General features: G+C 38.0%; 1 protein-coding gene across 2 annotated transcripts in view; it reads left to right on the forward strand.

Moving 5' to 3' along the window:
- Positions 1-27,973, forward strand: part of IKKepsilon (I-kappaB kinase epsilon) — a 52,832-nt gene that overhangs the window by 23,333 nt on the left and 1,526 nt on the right. For both annotated transcript variants that reach the window (XM_071684614.1, XM_071684613.1), the window contains 8 exons: positions 1,481-1,660; positions 2,885-3,090; positions 5,625-5,778; positions 6,772-6,991; positions 15,852-16,053; positions 17,136-17,274; positions 23,897-24,083; positions 26,622-26,725. In XM_071684614.1, the coding sequence (XP_071540715.1) occupies positions 1,481-1,660; positions 2,885-3,090; positions 5,625-5,778; positions 6,772-6,991; positions 15,852-16,053; positions 17,136-17,274; positions 23,897-24,083; positions 26,622-26,725 (1,392 nt within the window). The remainder of the gene's footprint in view (positions 1-1,480; positions 1,661-2,884; positions 3,091-5,624; positions 5,779-6,771; positions 6,992-15,851; positions 16,054-17,135; positions 17,275-23,896; positions 24,084-26,621; positions 26,726-27,973) is intronic.

Below are 27,973 nucleotides of genomic sequence, written 5' to 3' on the forward strand. Positions count from 1 at the left end.
AGATAAAGAAAAAAAGGAATGGTCAGGATAGAAGTGGTTTGAGTATATCAAGGAGAATAACACGCTAAAGAATTTATAGCTCATAGAGGAGGAAAGGGAGAAATACCTAGAGGGAAGTTGTACATTTTACTGAGAGTGTTAAGGCAAGTTATCTTATTTTTCTTTTCCAATTTCAATTATTTTTATCCCCTCCTTACTCTAAAACTGTTACTCTTTCTTCTACTGTACATATTTCTTTTAATTCAGACCTATGCAGTATCACAGAATGGTTGAATTGATTGGTGCTGAAATGCAGTTTTTACTTTATCTCTTTCTAAGTGTCACTCTTTTCCTCTTTTCAATTTCAAAAGACCATAATGCACCCCTGCAGTAACTTTAACATGTTAGGCAAAACCATATCTAATCTATACTGGAAGCCTCACATAATGAACATTACAAAAATGGTTCCCAAAAGGTGGGTGGGGGGGATGTATATGAGCCATAATTATATTTCAAGTGAACAGCTGTTTCATATCTGATCCATCCTGAAATGTAGCACTGTTAACATAATTAGGGATACTTCTTCAAAAGCCTTCCATCTCATTCATTCATCAGGAATCACCATTCTCCAACCATATTCTTGATCTATATTGTAAATGCTGTTTTGGCCATTGCTTTTGTGAACCATTTGCATGTGTCCCTGTCATCAAGGCTGGAAGCCTTTTTCACATCTAGATGCTGTTTTCCATAGTGTCTTTGTTGACACCAACTGTATGAGGATTAATTGTTATGATACCTGTTTCTTCCCTTGAACAGTGAAGCTGTGGAACTCCCCATTTTCTTTCATTTTCCCCTCTTCCTTTAAGCTATCTGCTTTTAAAAGTCATTTCTAGAACCTGAAAAGTTCTGCTTGACTGTTTCATCTTTTATTTATCCTGGTCTCCATATACCTAAGATTGCTAAGATTAAGGCATGTTTTGCTAGTGTTATGCCAGTCATAGTAACAACTGTTAAGAGAATGTTTCATGGATGAAACAGAGAATGATTATGTAGAAAAATTGCCAACCTTATAGAATGTAAATAATTGGTGGTGTTACAGTAAGATTTTAAAAGAACAGAACATGTAATGGAGGTAAGAGTAAAATTTGACGTAGAAGACTAAAGAGATGTAATCAGTAAAGATGAACGGTATTGTTTTTAGGATTTGTATGATTCCATAGCTAAGAGTAGAGCTGAGAGGATGTATGAAATTAAGGAAGGGCTAGTAGTATGAAATGTTTGTGAATTAACGGGAGATTGAATGGGGAGGAAATGAGTTACTGATAAAGATATTTCAATAACTCCTGTATAGAGGTGTGTAGGTGGTCTAACTTTACCTCAGAAATCCTAGTATCTGCAAGAATTTGTTTTTTTAACTTTTGTATCTGTAGTACCTGTAGATCACCCTGTTTTGGTTCACAGATACATTTGAGAATCTCATTTTCTTATTCATTTTCAACAGGGGTTTAAGAAAACTGGTAACACCTTTGCTGGCAGGACTGCTTGAGGTGGACCCCCAGAGAATGTGGAACTTTGAGCGGTTCTTTCAGGAGGTAACAATGATTCTTAACAGGAAGGTGGCTCACATATTTCTGGTCAACAGAGTTCAGCCTCTGACTGTGTATATGGACCCAGAACATAGGTAAAGAAATGAAATGTAACTCTTTAATTTGATTTCTAATTAGTTCAGTTATGTTTTATTAGCTTTGAAGGCAGCAGTGAAGGTGGCATTACATAAGTAGAGGACTGAACCACCAATCAGCAGATGGGTGAATGGGAGATATAGGCAGGAAAATAGCTGATTGGCTGGGAGTGTCTTTGATTTGTATTTCTTAATTAGTCCACTGAGGAAGGTAGTTGTATTGAAACATATGCATTAATTTCTGTACCCTAGCTAGTTATGTCAGTTACCACCCATACTCCAACACATCTTGACATGGAAGTTCTTTGCATATTCATCATAACACTTTATGACCTGTGGTTCAGACTAGTGAATGTGGTAAGCTTCCTGAGTGCTGCATGAGCCTCATAAGGATGTAAGGACTCCTGAGGCAGGAAGTAAGTGAGTATGTTTCTGTAGAAATTCATTGTAGGATAAGTTTTCAACATATGTTTTATTTTCCTAACCTTAAAGTTAGGTAATTTTACATAGAGAGAGAGATACTTGTTAGTATTTTTTGAAGACAGCTTGTGCTGGCATCCTCATATATGCAGTTTTTTTTTCCATATAATCCACTTTTGCCCTTCAGGAACTATTAAGTGCAAAAAATGAGCTGAATGAGGAAAGGTTAATGAGCTTAATCTTAAAATGTGGGAAAACATTTTCTCTTCTCCATAACCAAGTTAATAAAGCCATTTGACTGACTCAGATGGTGATAAGAGGAAGAACATCCTCCCACAATTTAAGAATAATGCATGATATCTGCACTTGACAGAGGCATATTGAAGAATATTTGCTTTTCTACGCACTTTCAACAATGAACGGTGCTTGTGGCTTTAGCTTGTAAGTGGTTAATCTTTCCTGATAGGCAGCCATTGTTGGCACCTTAAGCCCTTGCATGACCCTGAGTTTTGTGGATCTGGAACAGACTGATGTTTTCTTCTGTAAGGACTATAATTAGCTGGTTTATTATAGATAGTTGTTTGTGGGCTGGTAAATCCTTCAATAGAGTAATTTGAATTTACATTTGGGGCACAGTTACCTTGAACAGAGAACACAGCGTACCATATACCCTTCAGGGTTCTGTCAGAGTGAGGGAATTAGTCTCCACATGCAACAGCTTTAAATTTCTTTTCTTTAATTCTGTTTATCTCTTCTTGTACCTGAGCACAACTATTAATTGAAATTTGTTGGATTATGTTTTAGGTATGAGGAACTGCAGTATTTGATATGTGAACAGACAGACATGAATCCAGTAAATCAATTGTTGTTGTATGATAAGAAACACTTAAGTGACGTGGTGGCACCAGACCAACCAGCATCATCATACCCGTCAACTACTCCACGGACACCGCTTGTTCTCTTTTCCAAACAGGATGATGATATTACTCTCACCCTTCCAGAAACACCAGGTGAGTTATAGTAGAGCCTGTGATAAGCTGAAAATAGAAACCATAAAAAAATGTAATTTTTAGTATCATAAAATCTTAAGGGGCCCATTTTCAGGGTTCCTGCAGCCTCAGAATTGCACTATAGATCAGTAGAATAGAAAAGATGGACTCCTTTAGAGTGGGAAGTTCTTGGAGAAGATTGTACTACAATGCTACAGCTTCACTGAAGGTGGCTTTTTACTTGCATCATAACCACAAGCAGGCAGAGTTCAGTGACATCAGAAATTTTCATAAGTTCCATTTACAGCATAAAATTTTGTTTTTGGTATATGGGGCATTTGTATGAGAGACCTGAGAATATAGAACTCCCCAGTATGGTTAAGTTATGGAATGTTACATATAGATTCTTCTCATGTGGTCAGAAACCCCATACTGACTTTGGAGGGGGCCAAAACCCTCTGACAGTACAGTGAAAATTTGCCAGAATTCACTACTCTTTGACATCCATCTGTCCTATTACAGCAGCTTTGCTCAACCTTGCTGTCTTCTTCTTAGCCAATCAGCAACTGCCTTGGCCATAGTATCATCATTGGATCCAAGTTTGTGGCTCATGTTTCCTGTATTCCTCAGATTTTGCTGACTTCAAGCCTGTGGTAGTTCAAAACTACCTAAGGGAGTTTGTTTTTGACCACAACTGACATTCTAGTTAGCAGAAAACCCCTGGGACTTGGCCTTGAGGGGAAGGGGATATTCTTTCATGGATTCTATTTTTCTGTCATGCAAATTGGATGTCAAGAGTGCCTTGTAAACAGAGCCTTGTTACCTGAGTCATAGTAGGGCAATTAAGAGATTCCTGTTGCCATTCAACACCTCAACCAGTGTACAGTGTTACATTGGGGGATGCAGGTCTACCCAGAGGTATCTACACAGGTACAAGGTATTACAAGTTAGATGTTACATGGCAAATGCAGACAGCATACATAGATATAAGAAGTTGTATGGGAGTAAAGAATGTTCAGGAAAGGGGCCCCACAAGTGGAAAACTCCCTATCCATACAGTACAAATAGATAATTACATCACTATATTGCTGTACCTGTGGTCATGGTTGATGGAGGTGGCCAGTTTCCCGTGTGCTTCAGGAACTCCAAAGAAGGGGTTTCTGAGGCAGTTTCCTGTGTGCTGCGTGAGGTCCTTAGAAGGGGTTTCTGAGGCAGGAAAGTAATAGTACTGTATGTGTAGTAGTATAGTATGTACTGTATATGAATGTAATTGATTGTAATTTTGAATTTTTTTTTAGCTCAAATCCATGCTTCCTTTATTCTTTTGAATGATTAATGGGATGTACCTTTCAGGTGTGTAGGAATTTATAGTCACTTTCCCTCATTTTCATTGACTTGCTTCTTGATTCTATTGTCTCTATAGCTTGATTCAATTACAGAAAATGAGTTTTTGATAAGATAAGTTTTGTGTACTTGAATGGTGTTAGATGTGGAAACTATTTAATGTTTTCTTCCCAACTCAGTTTTATTTTTATTCTGGTTTATTGTTTGTCATGTTAACAGTGAAAGTTGATGATTTCTAGCTTCTTGAGGGTTGTATTATACCACCCATTAGGGTTGGTAATGGTTAGGTTCAAGGGAAACTTAGCACATTATTCCTCATCTTAGATGAACTTAAAACATAGTTGGATGATTTAACAGACTAACATGTGAGAGAGAATGATAACTGCTTTTCTGTGGTTTGGCTTGCATTTATATGTTGTCCAGTATCATGTTTTGATATTGTGAGGGAGGATGTTTTCTGAGCTCATTCACTTGGCAAAACTATATCTATTTGTCTATTATACTTGATCACCATTTCCCATGTCAGCGAGGTAGTGCCATGAAACAGACAAAGAATGGCCCACCCACTCATATACGCATATATATATACATAAATGCCCAGACATGCACATATGCATACATAAACATATACATATCAACATATACACATATACATATACTTACACATACACAGACATATACATATATACACATGTACATATTCATGTTTGCTTGCCTTCATCTATTCCTGGTGCTACTCCGCCTCACAGGAAACAGCATCACTACCCCTACTTCAGCGAGGTTGCACCAGGAAAACGGACAAAAAAGGCCATATTCATTCATACTCAATCTCTAGCTGTCATGTGTCATGCCCCAAAACCACAGCTCCCTATCCCTATCAGGCCCTACAGACCTTTCTATGGTTTACCCCAGATGTGTCACATTCCCTGGTTCAGTCCTCTGACAGCACATTGACCCCGGTATACCACATCGTTCCAATTCACTCTATTCCTTGCATGCCTTATCATCCTTAAAACTTTCTTTTCTTTAAATTGTTAAATATATTCCTTATTATTTGTTGTGAAAAAAACAAGTGGGTATGAAAAACACTCTTTCTTGTCAAGTTTCTTAACTCTACAATTGTAATGTTCTTGAATTTCTTGTTAAGTTTTTATAACTCTTGTACTGTGCTTAAGAAATAACTTTTTGATTATCTAACTGTTCTTTTCTAGCTGTGAAGTTTGGCAGTTTCCCAGCCCTAGTTAGTGTGGAGCATGATGCTGCAGTTGGGAAGTCCATGTGCTCTGTTGGTCATGCTATCAAACGCAAAATTGACTATTTCTCGAAATGTGTTCACCTGATAGAGTATAGTGTCTTCATGTTTATGTAAGTTCTTAACTTTAACACTTTTGGATGTGTTGTTGTGTACAGATACTTGTTACATAGGCTTAGGGTTTTGTTGCATATATTTTTATTTTGTGTTTTTATTGATTGTGTTTGTTAAATATTTTTGGTTTTGCGTAATGTTAGAGTAAGGTGGATATGATGATATGTCAACATTATTTGAATGGAGAAAAACTGGAGAAAGTGAAGTGTTTTAGATGACTGGGAGTGGACATGGCAACAAGTGGAACCATGCAACTGTGAGTGAGTCATGGGATGGGTGAGTGGGCAAGGTTCTGGGAGCACTGAAAAATGTGTGGAATGAAGATAAGTGTCTGGAAGGGTTAAAATGGGTATGTTTGAAGGTATTGTAGTCCCGACAACATTATTTGGATGCAGGATTATTCTTCTGCTTTGCTGGCATTGTAAATACAGTGTTATGAAATACTTGTTTTCAGTATTGTCATATTTGCTCTATTATTACTCATTTTTCAAAATAGAAATTATCTTTTCATCTCTTCTGAGATGTTATAACTTTCGAGGAAATCTTTGTGCAGTGATTAGTGTTATCATATAGCCCAACAAAAATAGGTACAATTGAATATAAAAAAGATCATGTTTCAAAGACCTGTAAACTTCCAAAATCCTTAGTGCAATGCATACAAATTTCTTTTGATGTTTGTAAAAGGTTTTAGATATGTATTTACATATATTACAAACAAGTAATGTTTACACCTGCATTAGGTATACAAAACACTCAGTTAAAGTTGTAGTGTATGCAGACCCCAATTTGCAGTTGAGGTATTTAAAAGATCCATAGAACTTTGAAATACAAAATACTGTATTGCTTGGGCCTAAGGATTACAGAGTTTCAGTATTATATCTGTGCCTTAGTAGTCAGTCATTCTGCTTTTATGGAATAGGATATCTTGTGCCTTTATAACTTTCTTTGTCAGACTGTAGAAATTTGTTTTCAGAGAGTCTGTTTTCTTTCAGAGAGGTGATTGTGCAAGAGTTGACAAGTCTGAAGAATCAGATGGGTCATGTACAAGCCCTGACATCAGCTGTTAGTGATCGGTTTAGTCAATTGGTTGCCAATCATCGTAGATTCCTTATGCTGACACAGATGTGTGGTGGCACCCAAGAAACTTTTACACAGCCTTTAAGGGAACGTTTAGAAGATTTTGTTAATAATAAAGTTGATACAGAGAAAGCTGTAAGTAAATGCTAGTAATTTTATGCTTTACCACATTCTCAGTCCTAACCAGCAAAATTTTTATCAAAACTTTAACTCTTTCAGTTTTGTCATTGCTTGACGTGGTGCATATACACACACACTCATGAAGCCTATATAGATATATTATCAAACTCTCTTATCTTTACCTTTGGTTAGTCACTTGTAGCTCTTCATACTAACTACACTTGCACCTGTTCATGACTAGTTGTCTTGGAGTTTTTCAGGTTAGCTGTTGAAACACTTTGGTATTCACAGTTGTTGCAGTTGGTGATAGAAGAGAAAGAACACTACTCATTTATCTTCTGCATGTCATATGATGTGGCTAATGATTGGTAGCAGGGGGTGAAACCCTCTCATCTTGTATTATCATATTATGAAATAAAGAACAGGAGGAGCCTAGTAAGGATTTGTTCTTGAAAGCTAATTGCTGGTGTAACCAGGGTGAAGGTAATGGTGAGATATTGTAGGTTTTATGTTTGATGAGGGAAACCTGGATTTTCTGGCTCTAGGCAGAAGAGAGTTGAAGGAGAAGTGGTTAAAATGGTTTTGGAATTTGGAATGTCGAGGGAAAACGAGGAATGAGACTTAAAGAATTATATGTGGGACTGTATTAAAGTATGCTAGAAATTGAGTTAAGGATTGATGTGGACTTGAATGAAAACAAAATAAGAGAAGTGGGTGATTATCATTAGTTATGATTTTGATTGTGAGAGAAGCTGAAAGGAATGGAGCTAGGTGGTCATTTGCAGTCTTGATGCAAGGGATTGAATCTTGGTGCCAGCAGATTTGAATGCAGATGTGGGTACATGTAGGTATTTGCAGGGGAAGAGTGCAAGTGATTGGGAGCACTATAAGAGAGTGTGACAGGAGATTAAGAGATGGATATTTGAGCTGAAAAGGAAGGCAAATGAAAGATGGAGGAGAGAGTATCAGTAAACTCCAGAGAGATGCACAAAATGTTTTGGAATGTGGTGAGTAATGTTAGAACAAGAGAATGGTTGGGAACAATATTTAGGAGTTTGGATAGGAAAGTGGTTAACAGACAAAATAGTTATGGAGAAGAATTGGAATGACAATTTTGATAGACTGTTAAATGTTTTAAATGATAGGGATGCATATGCAGTGTGGTTAGAAGGAGGTGTTATATTGATCAGGAATGGTATGGTGGCCAATTATGTTTTGGGATGAAGTGTGGTAAAGTATCAGGAGTGGATGGAATTGCGGTTGGGTATCTCAAGAAAGGGGTGACTGTTATTAATTAGTTAGTCTGGGTTTTCAGCGTAAGTGTGGCTAAAGCAGATACAGGGATGTCTCAGTTCACACACATTTGATTTATACAATTTTTAAGATAATATGCATGGTTTATTTAGTTTTTTAATTTATGCGGGCTTAAGTATGGAATAATCTAATCATCATTGGAATGGCAGCTCAGTGGTGTGGTGTTGCCAGCACTGTGTAAGATGGGTGCATACGCGTGGCACAGGTAGAGTCTATAGTTATGGAATGCTAAAGTATTTTGTGCTATAGTATACTGTATATTGCTTATTGCCTCATGCATTATACCACCAAAGCATTTTTTTAAGTTCTGGTTCCAGTGGTGCCAAGAAACAAGGCCATCACCATTGCTGATATCAAGCTTGCCCATGGACTTGATGAATGTATTTCACAGACTATTCGTGAAAGTGCAGATATCAAGGAGGGTGCCAAGAGTGGGACATTAATCATTGCCCCCAGACCTTGTATTCCCAAAGTCCAGTTATGGAGAATGAAATGAACGTATTTTTTAGTATTTTATTACCTGGTATGTGTATACGGTAATTTTTTACTGATACTGTCATATTGATAACAGAATCCCCTAACCTCCATCACTTACATTATTTGATATATGCAACCATTTTTAATCACATAATTATTGCCTAAATCAAGAGGTCACCATATAACAGTTTCAACTGCACAAAATAGTACACTTAGAACAATCACTCAACAACTTTACAATGAAACGAAGATCAGTGCTATGCAACAGCACTAGAGCCCTCCCATCCAAACCATTCAGTAACTAGTCACCTGGCACTCACTGCTATGCAACAATAGTAGAGCCCTCCCATCCAAACCATTCAGTAACTAACCACCAACTCCAGGTAGAAATAAGAAGCTGATTTATCCCTATCTCATACTTCAGTAAACTCTACTCACAGATCTTCTCCCCCAAATGAATATAACACTGACAAAACCAAAACACACTGAAGTAACCCTGCAAGAACTAAACATCCGACCTCCTAACACTGTTTTAAACTCTAGCCCACCAGACATACATTCATCAGAAACCCAAACTCCCAAGATACACCCAAGTCACATTATCTTGCTCAGGCTATGGACATCACCCTTCACTATAATGCTACAAACACCGTAGAAGGCACTGAACACTTACTGCTCATTTGCCCTGGAACTCTCTGCACATAGATGCACATGCAACATCACAACACTTTATGACCAGTGACTCTGACTGATGGATGCGGACGGTTTCCTTAATGCTGCAGGAGCCTTATGTGGATAGAAGGGACTCCTGTTGGCTTCAGGAGTGGTAGAAGATATGTAGATCAGGTAACTGCTTTGAAGAATGTGTGCAAGAAACACTTAGAGAAACAAAAGGACTTTTATGTTGTATTAATGGATCTGGTAAAAGCCTAAGATAGGGTAGGATAGAGATGCTCTGTGGAGGTGGTGCAAATATGTTTTGTGAGAGGAAAGCTGCAAGAAGCACTGAAGGGTTTTTCTCAAGAGAGGAAGCATGTGTGTGAGTATTAAAGAGGATGGTGAGTGGTTCCAGGTGAAAGTAAGTCTGCAGCAGACGTGTGTTATTAGTATGAAGTCTGTTCGGCGTTGGGGTGCATGGGAGATGAGTCAGTTGTTGTTTGATGAAGCCAAGATGTGAATTAACCTCGAGCAGGTGGAATCCAACAACACCCTTCCTCCCCACATTTATAGTACACATATTAATGGCTTTTTTATATTTGCATGAATTAATGAAAAACAATCAAATCTATTGGAAAATAAAACCCCTCATACAAGAGGAATGACTACAAAAGTAGGCATCTAAATCTGGCACTGCATCAAGATGAGATGAGTGTACTATTGTTGACAGTCTGTGGGTGATTGAGATGCATGATAAAATTTTCAGCTTTGGTGGTAGACTGCTAGTGACTCCTGTGGATAATTAGTGGAAGCAAACATCATCTAGGATATTGAATGATGATGGGATTCAATAAAATGTTATATGACATGGAACTATATTGCCTTAACTTGACATATGAAACATGGAGCAGTGAAAGAGTTGATATTCTCTCCACATTATGGACAATCATTATCAGTTACTATTTTGCTGAGTTACTGTGTACTGATATTTTCAAAATGTTTTTCACATGATAAAGGATACATTATATAAATTTAGTTCAAAAGATGATTAACATCTCATGTATTTTGAATTCACCCTGTATTTCATATCTTTCTGATGCCTTACAGCATACAGAATTTCACCTTTTTTTTTTTAGGTAATTCTCCTCTAATGTATTATTACTTGATTTGAATTACCATTAAAGCTGAGTGGTTTGAAACTGTACTGTATTTGCTATTAAATGATTGTGATGGCATCCTAGGAGTCCTCACAACCTGGAATTGAGAGGCTAGAGGAGCTGGTGAATAGGGCAAGTGATGAAGATAAGGTGGTGAGTGTGAAAATTTATGATAGTAATTAACTGAAGCAACATAGCACAGATCCTGAGCACAGGCACTTCATTACTCTGAACAACAAGTGGTAAAGCAGTCACATATGTATCATCACTTTATTGAAGGTGGGACTGATGGGGCAGACACTGTTTGGGATTTCCAGGTAGTTACTTTTATTCTGTAATTCTATAGTTTTCTTATTGTTTTTCTTGTTTTGTCATTAATTTTTACTTTGATATTTTCCTCTGAGATAAATGTAGTTTTGTTCAGAATTCTTTCAAGACATATGAGTGTCATTTTGCTGGAAAAGATGACTTTGAGTTCTTGTAGGATATGATGTGTTTGGTTTGTTTCCAGCCCTAGCTAGATTAAGGCAGATGACACATTAGTAACAAGAAGGTCTCATACACAAGGATAGAGGTAAAATGTTAAGGACATGAGATTAAGAGCTTATGATGTTCATGGTGTAAGAGAAGGATACTTACTTATGAGAGCCTATGACATTATTTTGCCTTGGGTGATAGCTTGCGCATAATGCTCACTGCATAGCTTGCCTGAGTTGTGGAGCTGCCTTCTGCTGCCACTGTTCTTTTGTAATCATTGGTTCTTGGTTGATCTGATGTGTTCCTCAACAACCCAAATAATTTTTAAGATTTGGATGCTTATTCCTGAGATGTTCCTTAATTTCCTAAATAAAACTTTATAGCCACTCCATTTGTCTTGCATGGCAAGGGGTCTAGTGCAGTTGCATAGAATTGAGTGGTGAGCATGTTGACATGCGACTATAGTGGGAGGAGCTTTGTATCATTATGAAGGTGTTCAGAGTTTGTGGTTGCAATGCAGCTGGTGATTGTTCTGAATGCACTATTTTGTTTGATTTGTAGCTTTGTTGTACAGATGATCCCCAACCTATGATGGGGTTACATTCCGATGAACCCATGGTAAGTTGAAAATATCGTATGTCGAAAATATTTATTACATGTAATACAGTTGTTTACACTCATGGTCATGTGACTGACTGGAATCTGAGCTTGCTACTACTGCGCAGCACCATGAGACTATTGCACCACATATTGCTAGCCCAGGAAAAGATCAAAGTTCAAAATTCAAAGTATTGTTTCTACTGAATGTGTATCACTGTTGCACCATCTTAAAGTCAAAAAGTCATAGTTCAAACCATCATAAGTTGACGATCATCTGTATCTATTTTTATGAAAGTGGAAGACCACATAGGTCAGGCATAGTTTAGAATGAAGTGGATGAATTGTTTGTAAAGGATGTTGAAGGATTCATTTTCTTATCCAACTCTGGTGCAAGTCAGTGTTGTTAGGGTATTTGGTACATGTGCTGCTTTTCTGTTGATGTTAAGGTTTGGGAGCAAATGTCATGTCATGTGTGTCTTATGTGATGTCCAGAATGGATGGTATCTTGCTCAGCGAGAGAGATTATCCACTCAAGGTAACTAGAGATGCAGACATTCTTTTCTGGATGAGCTTTTGTTCCAAATGTGTGATGTAGAACTGCATGTTTGATGTTATGTGACTGTGAGGTCTTTTGCATATAAAAGGATCTTCATGTTGAGGTTTGCCTGCTGCAATGAGAGGTTATGTAGGAAGAGAATGATGGGAGTTGGAGAAAGAACTGCTCCCAAGGGAAGTCCATTGTAGAATTTAAGTGATTCAAAGTATGAGTGACATTGGCATGGCAGCTGGATGTGAAGTTGGCCAACCACTAATTGTCATTAAAACAAGTATCATGTACTTTTTGTGTGAGGATGTGTCTGAGGAGTGTTAAATCCTTTGTTTTCTATTGCCACTAGTCACTGCTGTACAGGAGGGGGAGTTGTGGTTGGATCAGTCCATCTATGATGTATTGTATGAGCTTAGTGTGTAATATAATGGTAAAGTTTTTGGGTCTGAATCCATGCTGTGTGGGTACGATTGGGAAATTTTATTCACTTCTGTTGTGGATCATTTTTTTTTGCTGTCATATCCACTCCCAGGTATCAAAAGCACTCATCTTCCTCCAAGTTCTTTCCATTCAGACATGTACTCCAAATAATCTGTGTTTCTTCATTGCTAAATTTAATAACCTTGCTTTTATTCACATTTGCTCTAAAATTTCTTCTTTCACACAGTTTCTTGCTTGAATTTGCCACCAGTGCCTTGTTATAGGCAAAAAAAATAACTTACCAGTGATGCCCCCAAGCCCCCCACCACCATCCACACACACACACACACACACACACACACACACACACACACACACACACACACACACACACACCCCAAATCACCCCTCACAACCCCCCACCTCAGCATACTGTATGCCTGCTTCTCTCTCCAGTACTCTTGCATGTACCTCCCTGACCATCCAATCCATTTTTCTTCATTCAATTCCTTTAGGTTTTATTCTGTCTGTATGTAAATTATATCAAGTCTATTTGCATGCGCTCTTTGGCTTCCCCTTACTCTGTCATTTTGCTGACTCAGGTGTCATCTCTAAAGATTTAAACTATTTTTGTTTACTTCCCTGTCTGTGTCTTATATCTTAATGATAAACAATATTGAGGTTAAAGCTGGTCCATATGGTATACCAGATAGAAAATCTTAATCAGACATGTTCCATTTAATACTACTCTGAATTTTCTTTTTGTTAGAAATTCCCTGATCCGTCTTATATCATACTTCTGATATCTTGTTTCATTTTTCCTTCTTATAGAATCTTACAGTTTAATTCGTTAGATGCCCTTGCAGTGTCGAGAAAAACAGTATTCATTCTCTTTCTTCACAGTAGTTCCAAAAATATTTGTTTAATGGACCAGTAGTTGAGTTTGTGTGCATTTCCCTGGTACAAGTGTGCATTGCTATTTCTATATGTGGTTTTATATCAAGTGTTTTGATGTTTTATTTTTGTTACTCTCACATACTTTAAGTATATTAGGTGTTAGTTCGCTGGTCTCATTTACTTTGATATTAGATTAGACCCCCTTTGTGTATTGGTGTTAATTGTGCTGATCTATGAATATCTACACTATTTTGATGTAGGCTTTAACTCATATCAGCATCACTAGTTTACTGTAGTCATCATCTCTTTGTTTTAAGAAAAATAGCCAATATAATCTGTCACTGTGCTCTAAGTTTATGTCTTGTTTTAATTGTCATTTAAGGATAGAAGGTATGATGTGTTTGGAGTAAGAGTGATACATTTATCAGATGGAAAAATGTGGGAGGAGGGTAGTGACCGAGAGTACATGGATGTGATATAGATTGAAAGAGGTTGTGTGGAAAGGTGTGGAAGAAGGTAATATGTGGAAGACTAAGGAGGTCATAACCCTTTTACTGCGACAAAGAGTTTAGGAAGATGTTACAAGATATGGAGGAAGATAAATATGTTTGTATATGTGTATCCAAAATGGAAACAAAAGTAGATAGAGATGAAATAATCTAGGAAAAACTAAACTTGCATGTAGGATTTTATGGTGGGAAGAACATATTTGGAGAGGACTTGGGAAGATGTGTGTGTGTGTGTGTGTGTGTGTGTGTGTGTGTAAGGAACCTTGGGGATTTCTTCACTGAGGCCTTCTTCTGGGCTGAGTTTATGTCTCGTATAAGTACTCTTGAGATCCTGCTAGCTTGGACTCCTTGTACTTAAAGTGTTTTTGGATTAGTTCCAAGAGAGACTCATCCATCAATCAGTTGCAAGGGATTGAAATTCTCTTTTGTATCACTGTCTTGCCAGCATGACCCACCATTTTGACCATAGAACTTCTCATCATATGCTCATCTTTTTATTTATGCATTTTGTGCAGCCCCATTGTATTCCTCAGCTATGATTGACAATTATTTGGGTAAGATTTTCCTCTTTGACAGTTGTATTATCCCTGGCACATTAAGAGCTTAGGTGTGGTTAGGAGTATATATGAGGAAAGATAGTCTTTTAGTTTTATGTAAGGAAATTGAAACATCAGGCAGAGGAGGATGTTGAGACTCATAGCTAAGGAATATTGATTTTTTTTTTTTTTTTTCCCAAAAGAAGGAACAGAGAAGAGGGCCAGGTGAGGATATTCCCTCAAAGACCCAGTCCTCTGTTCTTAACGCTACCTCGCTATCGCGGGAAATGGCAAATAGTATGAAAGAAAAGAAAAGAAGAATAAGTAAAACCAGTTTATGGAAATCCTAGTGGTACTTGAAGATAAAAGCTTTTACATTGAACAGAAAGATACACACGACTATAAGAGGAACTTTATGGAGTCCACAAAATGTCAGAATTTAACAAGGTTGTGTTTTAATGCAAAAGGTAGAAATTTTTTTCCATATTGTTATGTTGATATGATGACTAAGATGATGCATATTTGCATGTACAGTAGTAAAACATGTACAGAACTCAAGTAACTAAACTCTGCAAAGCTTCTTTATAGAGAGGTAAATACCTTTAGTGATTTGTGGAATACTGTAACTCCTTTGTAAAGCTTTTTTATAGAGAGGTAAATATCTTTAATGATTTGTGGAATACTGTAACTGCTTTTCATAATTACAAATTTTTAAAATTATTTTGTGAATTTTCTTTTATATGCTGACTTATCTTATTGATTTTTGAAGACTTATGATTTTACCATGTGTATTATGATTTGTCTTTATTTACCTTCTATTGTTCATTTTGCCATAAATATAATTATTGATACATGGTACCTAAGCTCTCTATTTATTCTTATTTTACAGAATTTTTTGTTTCTTGAAAAAGTGTTCACCCCATTTTTTACAAGTTTGTGGGCTTATGATGTATAAGTTAGAATACAGAGTAAACATATTACATATGAATAGCTTTTCATAACAATAGACAGTAGAAAAGATTTGATAAGATGTGCTGTGTACTCAAAATTATTTTTTAATGAGTCATTTATTTTTTTTGAGAAGATTATGTATTCTTGATGATGAATATAGATGTATTGTTTTGAAGTCCCTTGTTGTTCAGAACCATCACCATGTGGCACCTAAACCTGGATCATGATATTCTACAATATATAATGAAAAAATAGTCTTGTAAAGTTTGCATTTTGTGTATTTCTATATTTGATGATATGATTAGGTTGCACAGACTATGTTATTTTTTATAGGTACGTGACTCTTTGAATGCTATAGTGCCTGTGGTAAACCAGCTCTATGAAAGAGTAGTAGTTGGGGCACAACTTCGTCGCCAGTGGGAGCAGGTAAGGAGTGATGCTGCAGCAGTAGAGCGAGCACCGAACAAGGCTGCAACGCATGTTACTAAACTACGGGAGTCATGGCAGCATCTTCTAAGAGACAGAGCAGCAAGAAGTAAGTTATGCAATAAAATCATTCAGTAGAAATTTCAAGACAAAAAGCCTGAGGTAAACAGTGATACTTGCTTTTATGAAGTTACTTTCTGCTGAAAAGTTTTGCTTAGCTCATTCCATAAAATTTCTATCTATCTATCTATCTATCTATGTCTCTGATGCTTGTTCCTAATGGAACTCCTTCAAAGGAGTGGCCACAGCAACAGCCTCCATAACTAAAGAACTCCAGTGCCACTTAACCGTTAGTGCCTCACCCTTAACAGGCCACTACCAAAGGGCAAGTATAACACAGTGCTTGCAGAGGCTCCTATCTAGTGTTTTTAATGACTACTATCTCATGCTCCTACCTACTGCTTCTACCTATTTTTTCTACCTAGTAATCCTGCCTAAATGTTCTTACCATCTACTTCTATCTACTGCTCCTACCATTTTGCCAAAAGGCAGGGCTGGCACATAGTGCTCACACCAGGAAAATCTACGAGTTATGAAGAATGAGCTGTCTGAGTTGTATTGTCAGGTATTATATATGACAAGGAGAGTTTGTGTGTTTGTAGACAGAATGCTAGTAGTCCACATGTTAGTGAGGTAGAAAGAAAAGACAGCTACCTGGGTTAGAGGAGTGGAACTTGACAACCACTAAAGTGCTGGCTCACTAAGCAGATGTCACTTTTCTCCTTGACATTATATCTCTAACCTTTACATTTGGTGCAAATAGCATTTTGAAAATCATAGGGAGGTAACCATCATGTAGTGTTCCATAGAGACATTTTCCATGCTATTCACTTAAGCCTCACCCACACTTTTTATTTCTGTGCATAATGCTAATTTGATCCGTGAAGTTTAAGAGTATGTAGTATGAAAGAAAAGGAATCTCAGGTGTCAGCTTTGACCAAACACATTTGAATTGAAACACTAACCACAGAGCTGCTTAAAATTTTTCTGTGTATCAAAGTATCTTATTAATCTAGGAGGCTTACTTTCAGAGTCCTTGAAATAAGTTTCATGTAGATTAGTTGGTTTAAAGATTGAAGGGTGAAGAATTAAAACCATTAATTATTTTTTTGCATTTCATTCCTCTATCAGCACTGACCTTTAATGATGAGCAGTTTCACTTGTTGGAGAAGATGAAGATGAAGGAGACAGCAAAAAGTTTGGAGACTTTGCTGGCTTCTGTCACTGCTACTTTGCATCACACAACAGATAATCTTGCAGATTGGTGCAAGTGAGTGGTTATCAGTACTATTTTGTTATGCTATTAACAATGTGATTCAAAGCACTAGAAAAGTTACTTACATTTAGTCTCAACAATGAGAGAGCTGAGGATACCAAGGGCTTGAATTAACCAAACTGACAATAAGAGTTTTCTTTAATATTTGGTAAGCTTTTTTTTTTTTTTTTTTCTTCAGCACTGGTATGTGATGTGTGGTAAGTGAATTTGAATGGGAAAGTTAATGCATAAGGCACCCTGTTTCAATGGAAGGAATGGTCAAGGCCTTGTAGGTGATCATAGAAGAGTATATGAAGTTTGTGAATTTCTTGTATTGCTTAGTGTGTTGAAATGATATAAAGTGGTGGATTATATAAAGAGGAAAAAGCAGTTTTTGTAGATAGTGGAATGAGCACTTTAGGTGAAAGTTGAGGTCCAGTATTATTGTTTCATAATTGTCATGTATCTTAGATTTAAAGCTGTAACCATATGTACAATGCCAGAAGATAGGATTTATGAAATGGATAGAGGGAGGGAGTCAGGCTTGAGAATGACGGATGTGAGTTACAATGGTTTATTAGATTTGTCATATGTTGCAGACACTGATAAAATACTTTGTAAAGGTAAGTAGAAATGTTAAAGTGTAATTGAAAGTGGGGAATAGCTTCTTGAGTTTTATGCTGGATAAAGGATTTGCGATTGGGAATACTTGGTTTAGAAAGTATCTACATAAGTATGTGTGGATGAATGGAATTGGGGTTAGCGGGGATTATTGTATTATATAATAATTCACAGATATAGAAAAGAGAGGTTTTTGCTTATGAGTGTACTGTGAGGGGCAGCAAGTAGGATGCCTTATCATTTTCTGGTGAAGGTGAGCATGAACCACTTTTCTTCTCTTCTTAGCACTTCCTCATTAAGGAAGGATATAGTGAGCTGTTATGAAGAAAAAATAAAAAAAAAGAAAAGAAATAGAATGTATGAGAAAATATAGCCATGTTGATTGCATTTGTATTCTTAAATTGCCCATTAGGGGAATGGTCACAAGATGCATGAACACAAACGATCACCCACCTCTCGTAATCCACTTTCATTTCACCCTCATCAAGTCACATCACACATTTCCACAACTTATTTAGCAGAAGTGTCAACTCCTTCGTTGTTCTTTCTCTTACACTAATCCCAGAATATATACCTAGTACATTTCCAAACCACTCAGTGAAATCAGTTAATGCTTGTTTATTTTTTTTTTTTATTATACTTTCTCGCTGTCTCCCGCGTTTGCGAGGTAGCGCAAGGAAACAGACGAAAGAAATGGCCCAACCCCCCCCCATACATATGTATATACAAACGTCCACACACGCAAATATACATACCTACACAGCTTTCCATGGTTTACCAAAGACGCTTCACATGCCCTGCTTCAATTCACTGACAGCACGTCAACCCCGGTATACCACATCGCTCCAATTCACTCTATTCCTTGCCCTCCTTTCACCCTCCTGCATGCTCAGGCCCCGATCACACAAAATCTTTTTCACTCCATCTTTCCACCTCCAATTTGGTCTCCCTCTTCTCCTTGTTCCCTCCACCTCCGACACATATATCCTCTTGGTCAATCTTTCCTCACTCATTCTCTCCATGTGCCCAAACCACTTCAAAACACCCTCTTCTGCTCTCTCAACCACGCTCTTTTTATTTCCACACATCTCTCTTACCCTTATGTTACTCACTCGATCAAACCACCTCACACCACACATTGTCCTCAAACATCTCATTTCCAGCACATCCATCCTCCTGCGCACAACTCTATCCATAGCCCACGCCTCGCAACCATACAACATTGTTGGAACCACTATTCCTTCAAACATACCCATTTTTGCTTTCCGAGATAATGTTCTCGACTTCCACACATTCTTCAAGGCCCCCAGGATTTTCGCCCCCTCCCCCACCCTATGATCCACTTCCGCTTCCATGGTTCCATCCGCTGCCAGATCCACTCCCAGATATCTAAAACACTTCACTTCCTCCAGCTTTTCTCCATTCAAACTCACCTCCCAATTGACTTGACCCTCAACCCTACTGTACCTAATAACCTTGCTCTTATTCACATTTACTCTTAATTTTCTTCTTCCACACACTTTTCCAAACTCAGTCACCAGCTTCTGCAGTTTCTCACATGAATCAGCCACCAGCGCTGTATCATCAGTGAACAACAACTGACTCACTTCCCAAGCTCTCTCATCCCCAACAGACTTCATACTTGCCCCTCTTTCCAAAACTCTTGCATTTACCTCCCTAACAACCCCATCCATAAACAAATTAAACAACCATGGAGACATCACACACCCCTGCCGCAAACCTACATTCACTGAGAACCAATCACTTTCCTCTCTTCCTACACGTACACATGCCTTACCTCCTCGATAAAAACTTTTCACTGCTTCTAACAACTTTCCTACCACACCATATATTCTTAATACCTTCCACAGAGCATCTCTATCAACTCTATCATATGCCTTCTCCAGATCCATAAATGCTACATACAAATCCATTTGCTTTTCTAAGTATTTCTCACATACATTCTTCAAAGCAAACACCTGATCAACACATCCTCTACCACTTCTGAAACCACACTGCTCTTCCCCAATCTGATGCTCTGTACATGCCTTCACCCTCTCAATCAATACCCTCCCATATAATTTACCAGGAATACTCAACATTCATATATATATATATATACATATATATTTTTTTTTTTTTTTTTTTTTTTTTTTTTTTATACTTTGTCGCTGTCTCCCGCGTTTGCGAGGTAGCGCAAGGAAACAGACGAAAGAAATGGCCCAACCCCCCCCCCCCATACACATGTACATACACACGTCCACACACGCAAATATACATACCTACACAGCTTTCCATGGTTTACCCCAGACGCTTCACATGCCTTGCTTCAATCCACTGACAGCACGTCAACCCCTATATACCACATGACTCCAATTCACTCTATTTCTTGCCCTCCTTTCACCCTCCTGCATGTTCAGGCCCCGATCACACAAAATCTTTTTCACTCCATCTTTCCACCTCCAATTTGGTCTCCCTCTTCTCCTCGTTCCCTCCACCTCCGACACATATATCCTCTTGGTCAATCTCTCCTCACTCATTCTCTCCATGTGCCCAAACCATTTCAAAACACCCTCTTCTGCTCTCTCAACCACGCTCTTTTTATTTCCACACATCTCTCTTACCCTTACGTTACTTACTCGATCAAACCACCTCACACCACACATTGTCCTCAAACATCTCATTTCCAGCACATCCATCCTCCTGCGCACATCTCTATCCATAGCCCACGCCTCGCAACCATACAGCATTGTTGGAACCACTATTCCCTCAAACATACCCATTTTTGCTTTCCGAGATAATGTTCTCGACTTCCACACATTTTTCAAGGCTCCCAAAATTTTCGCCCCCTCCCCCACCCTATGATCCACTTCCGCTTCCATGGTTCCATCCGCTGACAGATCCACTCCCAGATATCTAAAGCACTTCACTTCCTCCAGTTTTTCTCCATTCAAACTCACCTCCCAATTGACTTGACCCTCACCCCTACTGTACCTAATAACCTTGCTCTTATTCACATTTACTCTCAACTTTCTTCTTCCACACACTTTACCAAACTCAGTCACCAGCTTCTGCAGTTTCTCACATGAATCAGCCACCAGCGCTGTATCATCAGCGAACAACAATTGACTCACTTCCCAAGCTCTCTCATCCCCAACAGACTTCATACTTGCCCCTCTTTCCAGGACTCTTGCATTTACCTCCTTTACAACCCCATCCATAAACAAATTAAACAACCATGGAGACATCACACACCCCTGCCGCAAACCTACATTCACTGAGAACCAATCACTTTCCTCTCTTCCTACACGTACACATGCCTTACATCCTCGATAAAAACTTTTCACTGCTTCTAACAACTTGCCTCCCACACCATATATTCTTAATACCTTCCACAGAGCATCTCTATCAACTCTATCATATGCCTTCTCCAGATCCATAAATGCTACATACAAATCCATTTGCTTTTCTAAGTATTTCTCACATACATTCTTCAAAGCAAACACCTGATCCACACATCCTCTACCACTTCTGAAACCGCACTGCTCTTCCCCAATCTGATGCTCTGTACATGCCTTCACCCTCTCAATCAATACCCTCCCATATAATTTACCAGGAATACTCAACAAACTTATACCTCTGTAATTTGAGCACTCACTCTTATCCCCTTTGCCTTTGTACAATGGCACTATGCACGCATTCCGCCAATCCTCAGGCACCTCACCATGAGTCATACATACATTAAATAACCTTACCAACCAGTCAACAATACAGTCACCCCCTTTCTTAATAAATTCCACTGCAATACCATCCAAACCTGCTGCCTTGCCAGCTTTCATCTTCCGCAAAGCTTTTACTACCTCTTCTCTGTTTACCAAATCATTTTCCCTAACCCTCTCACTTTGCACACCACCTCGACCAAAACACCCTATATCTGCCACTCTGTCATCAGACACATTCAACAAACCTTCAAAATACTCATTCCATCTCCTTCTCACATCACCGCTACTTGTTATCACCTCCCCATTTACGCCCTTCACTGAAGTTCCCATTTGCTCCCTTGTCTTACGCACCCTATTTACCTCCTTCCAGAACATCTTTTTATTCTCCCTAAAATTTACTGATAGTCTCTCACCCCAACTCTCATTTGCCCTTTTTTTCACCTCTTGCACCTTTCTCTTGACCTCCTGTCTCTTTCTTTTATACTTCTCCCACTCAATTTCATTTTTTCCCTGCAAAAATCGTCCAAATGCCTCTCTCTTCTCTTTCACTAATACTCTTACTTCTTCATCCCACCACACACTACCCTTTCTAAACAGCCCACCTCCCACTCTTCTCATGCCACAAGCATCTTTTGCGCAATCCATCACTGATTCCCTAAATACATCCCATTCCTCCCCGACTCCCCTTACTTCCATTGTTCTCACCTTTTTCCATTCTGTACACAGTCTCTCCTGGTACTTCCCCACACAGGTCTCCTTCCCAAGCTCACTTACTCTCACCACCTTCTTCACCCCAACATTCACTCCTCTTTTCTGAAAACCCATGCTTGTTTATGGATACCCAATAACCATTCAGCAATATGGATTCAGAGAAAAGTGGTCATGCTTAACAATTCTTTTAGATGGTTATGAAAGGATGAGTTCTGTTTTAGACAAGATGGGTGGTATGTGTGCCAGAAGGCATTTAATGCTGTGCCACACATGAGGGTGGTAAAGTGGCTGGATTTTCAAGCAGACATAAGGGGATGACTCCTCCAGTATATAGAAAATAATCGTATTGGAAGGGAATGTAGGGCACATATCAGAGGAGCTCTTCTTCAAGTGGGTTGGGGTAAACAGTGACATGCTGTAGTACTCACTCTTAGGGCCATTAATATTATTAATCTATTTTGATACCTTAACTAGAAGGGATGGATTCCTTTCTGAATATGTTTGCTGATGATGCTAAATTGTGTGAGAAGTAAGGAATGAGCAGAAATGGATCAACATACAAAGGAACCTAGACAAACTCTAGAGTTGGCAAGTTATATGGTTGTTGAAATTCAAATCAGATAGATGCAAATCAGTGAAATTGAGACTCAGCAGAAGAGGGCTCCATTAAGATAGCAGTCTCGCAGAAAACAAGCTGCAAAAATCTGTGTTACATACACTTGGGGGTCTACCCAATACTCAGTGTATGACCAGAACACCATGTCTTGAGAATTTTTAAGGAGTCATATTATCTATTAGTCATTACATAGATTCATGGAAAAGGAAATGTTGAATAAACTATTTGCAATTAATCCTAACCTAAATTGGAATATGTATATCATATTTGGTCACTACATTCAAAAAACATAAATATCCAAAGGACAGGTTCCAATGTAGGACAACAAAGTTAGTACCTTAGATAAGAGAATTAGATTACAGGAAGAGGTTTAAGTTCATAAATGTGCCCACCAATGAAAAAAAAGAATGGGAAACCTGTTTACAACCTTTAAGTTTCTGAATCATTTTGACTTATCAACAGTGATCAGTTCTTTGAAGATGCAAAGAAATAGTAACCAAAGGTCATTGTGAGATACAGGTGTATGAGTCAAGAAACATAACAGGAAAGATGTGAAGCAGTCCTTGAGTAGTATCTGAGTTGTGGATGATTGGAATAAGCTAAGGAATGAAACTGTAAATCCATACAGTATGCAGATGTTAAAAAAGTTGTTGATAGTAAAGGTAGTTCAAGAAATGGGAACCCTTGTGTGTGAATCTTCCTCCAAGAAATGGGGACCCATGTGTGTGAATCTTCCTCCCACATCAATAGTGTACAGATTGGTAATTACAAACACATATACTCACTCTTCTGATGCTGCAATATGTGGAAGAATTTTAAGCTACACATACCCTTCATTGGCAGAACAGTTTGTGGGACATACCACCTATATTAAACATGATATCAATGCCTTTTCTTACTCATTTGTTCCTAAAATCAAAAATTGTTCTAATCTTTAAAAAATGCAAATTCATTTTATGTCTTCCAGGGTTGCCAAAGTTCAACGTGTCCAGACTGAGATTGAAAAAGCTGACGTTGAGAAACATGAGGCACTCTTAAGCTCCTTCCAGGATACTCTCGGTGACACTGAAGATAGCTATCACCACACTCTTTCAGAGCTTTTGGCAGCCATCAAAGACAGAAAACTTCAGGATGATGCCAGACTCCAAATAGAGGTTACCAGTGAAGTCTTTATGCTTATTATTTCCATTCTTGTAATTTTTTGCACTTTGGTGTTCAGTGTAAGGCATTTTTGACCAGAGTGAGATGGATTACAAAAATTTCTTCATGTTTTGAATGATTGAATCTAATGGTGTGATAGGTCCCAGCTAACTAGGTTTTGGTTGACCTAAACATGTTCCTATCCAGATCCCCACACCTAACCACAGATGTCTGCAAATCTGAAGAGGTAGAGCTATACATTTAGGGTTTTCTTAATAAAGAGGAGACATTTAAGGAGGTCTAATGCTCATTTTGCTGATTGGAAAGTAGCTGCAACAAAACTTTACAATCTTTTGAAAATCAATTTCTTTACTTTTAGTTTCATTCATGCTTAGGGATGATCAGCTGTGTACAAACCTCACGACGTAATCATATGTACACTTGTCGCATGTTTAGTGTGAGACAGTGAACAGCCTTCTTATGGAAACTAATGGTTTATGATTGTTCATGTTGCACACAAAGATGAATCATTTTTTGAAACTATATCTACATCTTCCATCCTTATTTAAAGGTCTCCACTGTGTATGATCAATATTTGCTTTCATATAATTTATCATTGAAAACACTGAGAGACCTCAACATTTTGAATCTATCCTCTTTCTGATTATTATTTGAATTTTCCATTTGTCTTTAATCTGCTCTCTGTTTTACTTGTCACTACCATTGTAATAGGCTTTTACCCATTGGGTAGGATATTCCTATGCTGCTCAGCTCCCTGGCAGTGTGCTATTGTTGTACATTCCTCATTGACATTTTGATGGATACTGACTAGCTGTGTTGAGAAAATATAGGCAAGGGCATGGAAATAGTCTGAAATGCCAGCAATTGTTTTACAATTCACTACTCCTCTACTTACTGCATGCAGGAATTTTGATGGTCCTGGACTGTTTTGGGCACATTTACAGTCAGTTGATAGATGTTGTCCATACTGTATTTAGCACATCAGCAGTCATTGGGTTAGAGAAACTGGAGGATAGAAGACTGCTTGGAAAAGTGGGTCCTGTTGTCTTACAGCTTCTGGGTAATTTCTTCATGTAGGTTATACTGAAAATCAAACCTATACACCCACATACTGTGAGGGTTGAATTTGATATGCTTTTTACATGCACCAAAGTTTCATGGATCATTAAAGGCTTTTTTTCTACTCTGGAGCTTGATACTAGAGCTTCCTTTTGCACTTGATGTTAGATGTAAAGAGGTAGGGCTTTCTTAACCTTTGTACTGCACATGTTTTGCCACTTCAATCACTTCATCCCTGTTACACCTTTTCTTTCCCTCCCTTAAGAATTTTTGTAACTGTGAGAAATATCATTTTTATCCTTTCATAATGAGAGATAGACAACATAAAAGTAATTTTACCTCGTAGTACCCATGGAGTGGCTAATGCTCCACTACTGCAAGAGGTAAGAGTGAATAGTGTTGCTTTCATAATATGTGTTTTTCAATTTAATTTGTTGAGTGAATCATTTTCATTTTGCTTTTATTCCTTAGTAAACAAAATACTTTATGAATATACTTTAATAGTTAATAACTTTATCAGTAACATGCAGATACTGTATAAATGTTACACATCAGCAGAAATTGTTAAATATGGCAATAACACAAACTGCACACTTTCCTCCACATCTTGCATGTTGGATAACTTGAGGTGATTGTCACATGAAAGCATTTAGCACACACCTCCTTACCTCCACCCTGAACATAGCTTTGAAATCTACAGTGTAATGATTTTTGTCTTTCAACATTGATCACATGATGAAGATCCTCATTTGTGAATGTTAAAGGATTAGTATCATTGGAAATGAATGGGGACTTGCAACTCTACCAACATCTTTTTCCATGTTTCATACTCTTGATATGTTTGCTAACCTTGTGGTGTATAAGTAGTGTAGGAAATTACTCCCTCTTTTCTGGCTACCCTAAAATTTTACTTAAAACCCAAGAAAAATCAATCTTTTCAGCCTCTTCACTGGTGTTACACTTGCAGGGAAACTTTAGGGTATCTTTTCTGAAGCAACATTGTACTTCTTATATCACTATATTATAGACACAAGACTAGTAAGTGCACAGTGGAAAGAACATGCAAAAGAATTTACAAAACCATATATGTCAACTATGAATTTACACTAGACACTCTCTTTTTGTAAATGATCTTGCAGATACCAGCCATAAATGGTTTCATAAAAGTTGAACAGTTAGCCCACAACTTTTTACTCATACTTTATTATCTGTCACTTGATTTTTGTAAATTGGGCCGTTGTTTTCTTTCATGTCATATTTATTGTATGCATGTCAACTTAGATTACTGCACACACTTCAGTCTTACACTCTTCAGTGTATATAATGCTTAACTGTATAAGAAGTGCTATTAGAATGCTCTCCAGTTTTATAAGTCGCATACTTTATTTGTGAATATAGCAAGTTGACTCATGCATTATGTTACTGAAAGTCGATTCATGAACTACCATACACAGTTGGCATTTTCCTTTCAGACTCAAGACCTAGGAGATAGCCAGACAACGAGCAGAACAGGTGACTCTAAAAGCAATCAGAAATCAAAGAAAGATGATCTCAATAAAGCAAAAGTTAAAAATAGGTGAGTACAAATGTTGTTTAGCTTAAGAAAGGAGAGTATTAATGCTTGGAACCTTTCTTAAGATTGGGAATCTAGGTTAGTAATTTTTTTTCTTTGTATGTGAAATTCAAGTGGCAACTTAAACACCACATTATTTCATTGACTGAAAAAAAAAAGATAGATCATAGTCAAAAACTAGGAGCAGCATATACTGCATTTCTCTCCACTGTGGTCTTTCCATGAGCATGAGAGATTCTCCACTCATACGCACTTGTAGGGCCGAGTCCACCATCCAGACAGACTCCTGTTAGAGCTTCCATCTGACATCATTCCCCCAGAAAATGCTGGGTCTGGTTGACCTAGGAAAAACAGTAAGGCAACTGATAATCAGTTGAAACATGATATTTTGAAAAACTTATCTCTGTCAGGTTATGAGTCATGTTGAGCAGATCCAGTTTTTTGTGGAGGGTGATGTTAAAAGTTTCCAGATTGTGGACTTGGCCCTGCCAGCATATCTTGAAATCTCACTTATAGACACATTTTCTTGCTCTCAAGCAAGATATAGGCCTTTTCTTCCCTGGGACGATTTCTAACGACCTATGGATATTTACTAGTAGAGAAATGATATCACCCAGAATAGAAGTAGTGAGAAAATCACTAAACACAAGGACAGCAAGCAAAAGATGCATCCCTTTACTCTTGATAACAAGATTACCAAGTAACTGAAATGGTAGATATGTTCAGCTGACTTTGAAAACTGTACCACACTGCCAGATGTACTTTATCCCAACCATGAGCGCACAATAGGATTTTTTCCAAAAATAAAACCTGATGCATGAAAGCTATATTTCAAACGGTATTGGATTTTTTTTGGCAAACTACTTTTCTAATTCATGAGGCAGTCTTTTCTTTCTGCCTCACCCATAAGTGGGCTGCTGGCTTTCTGTCCACAAACATACAATCTCACCTTGTCACAACTTAGGTAGAAGCATCAGGTAAAGGTAGTGGGTAAAGGTTGGTTGGAACATTAGGTAAACACGTCAAGGAGAAGTAGTCTGAAGGAACGTTCAGTAGGAGCTTCTGGAAATGATGAACTATCGTTGCACTCCGCCAACGGGCTGTTAAGGGTACGTCAATAAAGGTTAAGAAGTGGCACTAGAGTTCACAAATTTTGGAGACTTTTTTGCCATGTTCCCCCTCTGAAGGAAGTTCCTGGAGGGAAGAGATAGATGTACTTCAGATGAATTAAAATGTATCAATTTTCTCTCT

The sequence above is a fragment of the Panulirus ornatus genome, chromosome 38, assembly GCF_036320965.1.
Source record: "Panulirus ornatus isolate Po-2019 chromosome 38, ASM3632096v1, whole genome shotgun sequence".
NCBI lineage: Eukaryota > Metazoa > Arthropoda > Malacostraca > Decapoda > Palinuridae > Panulirus > Panulirus ornatus.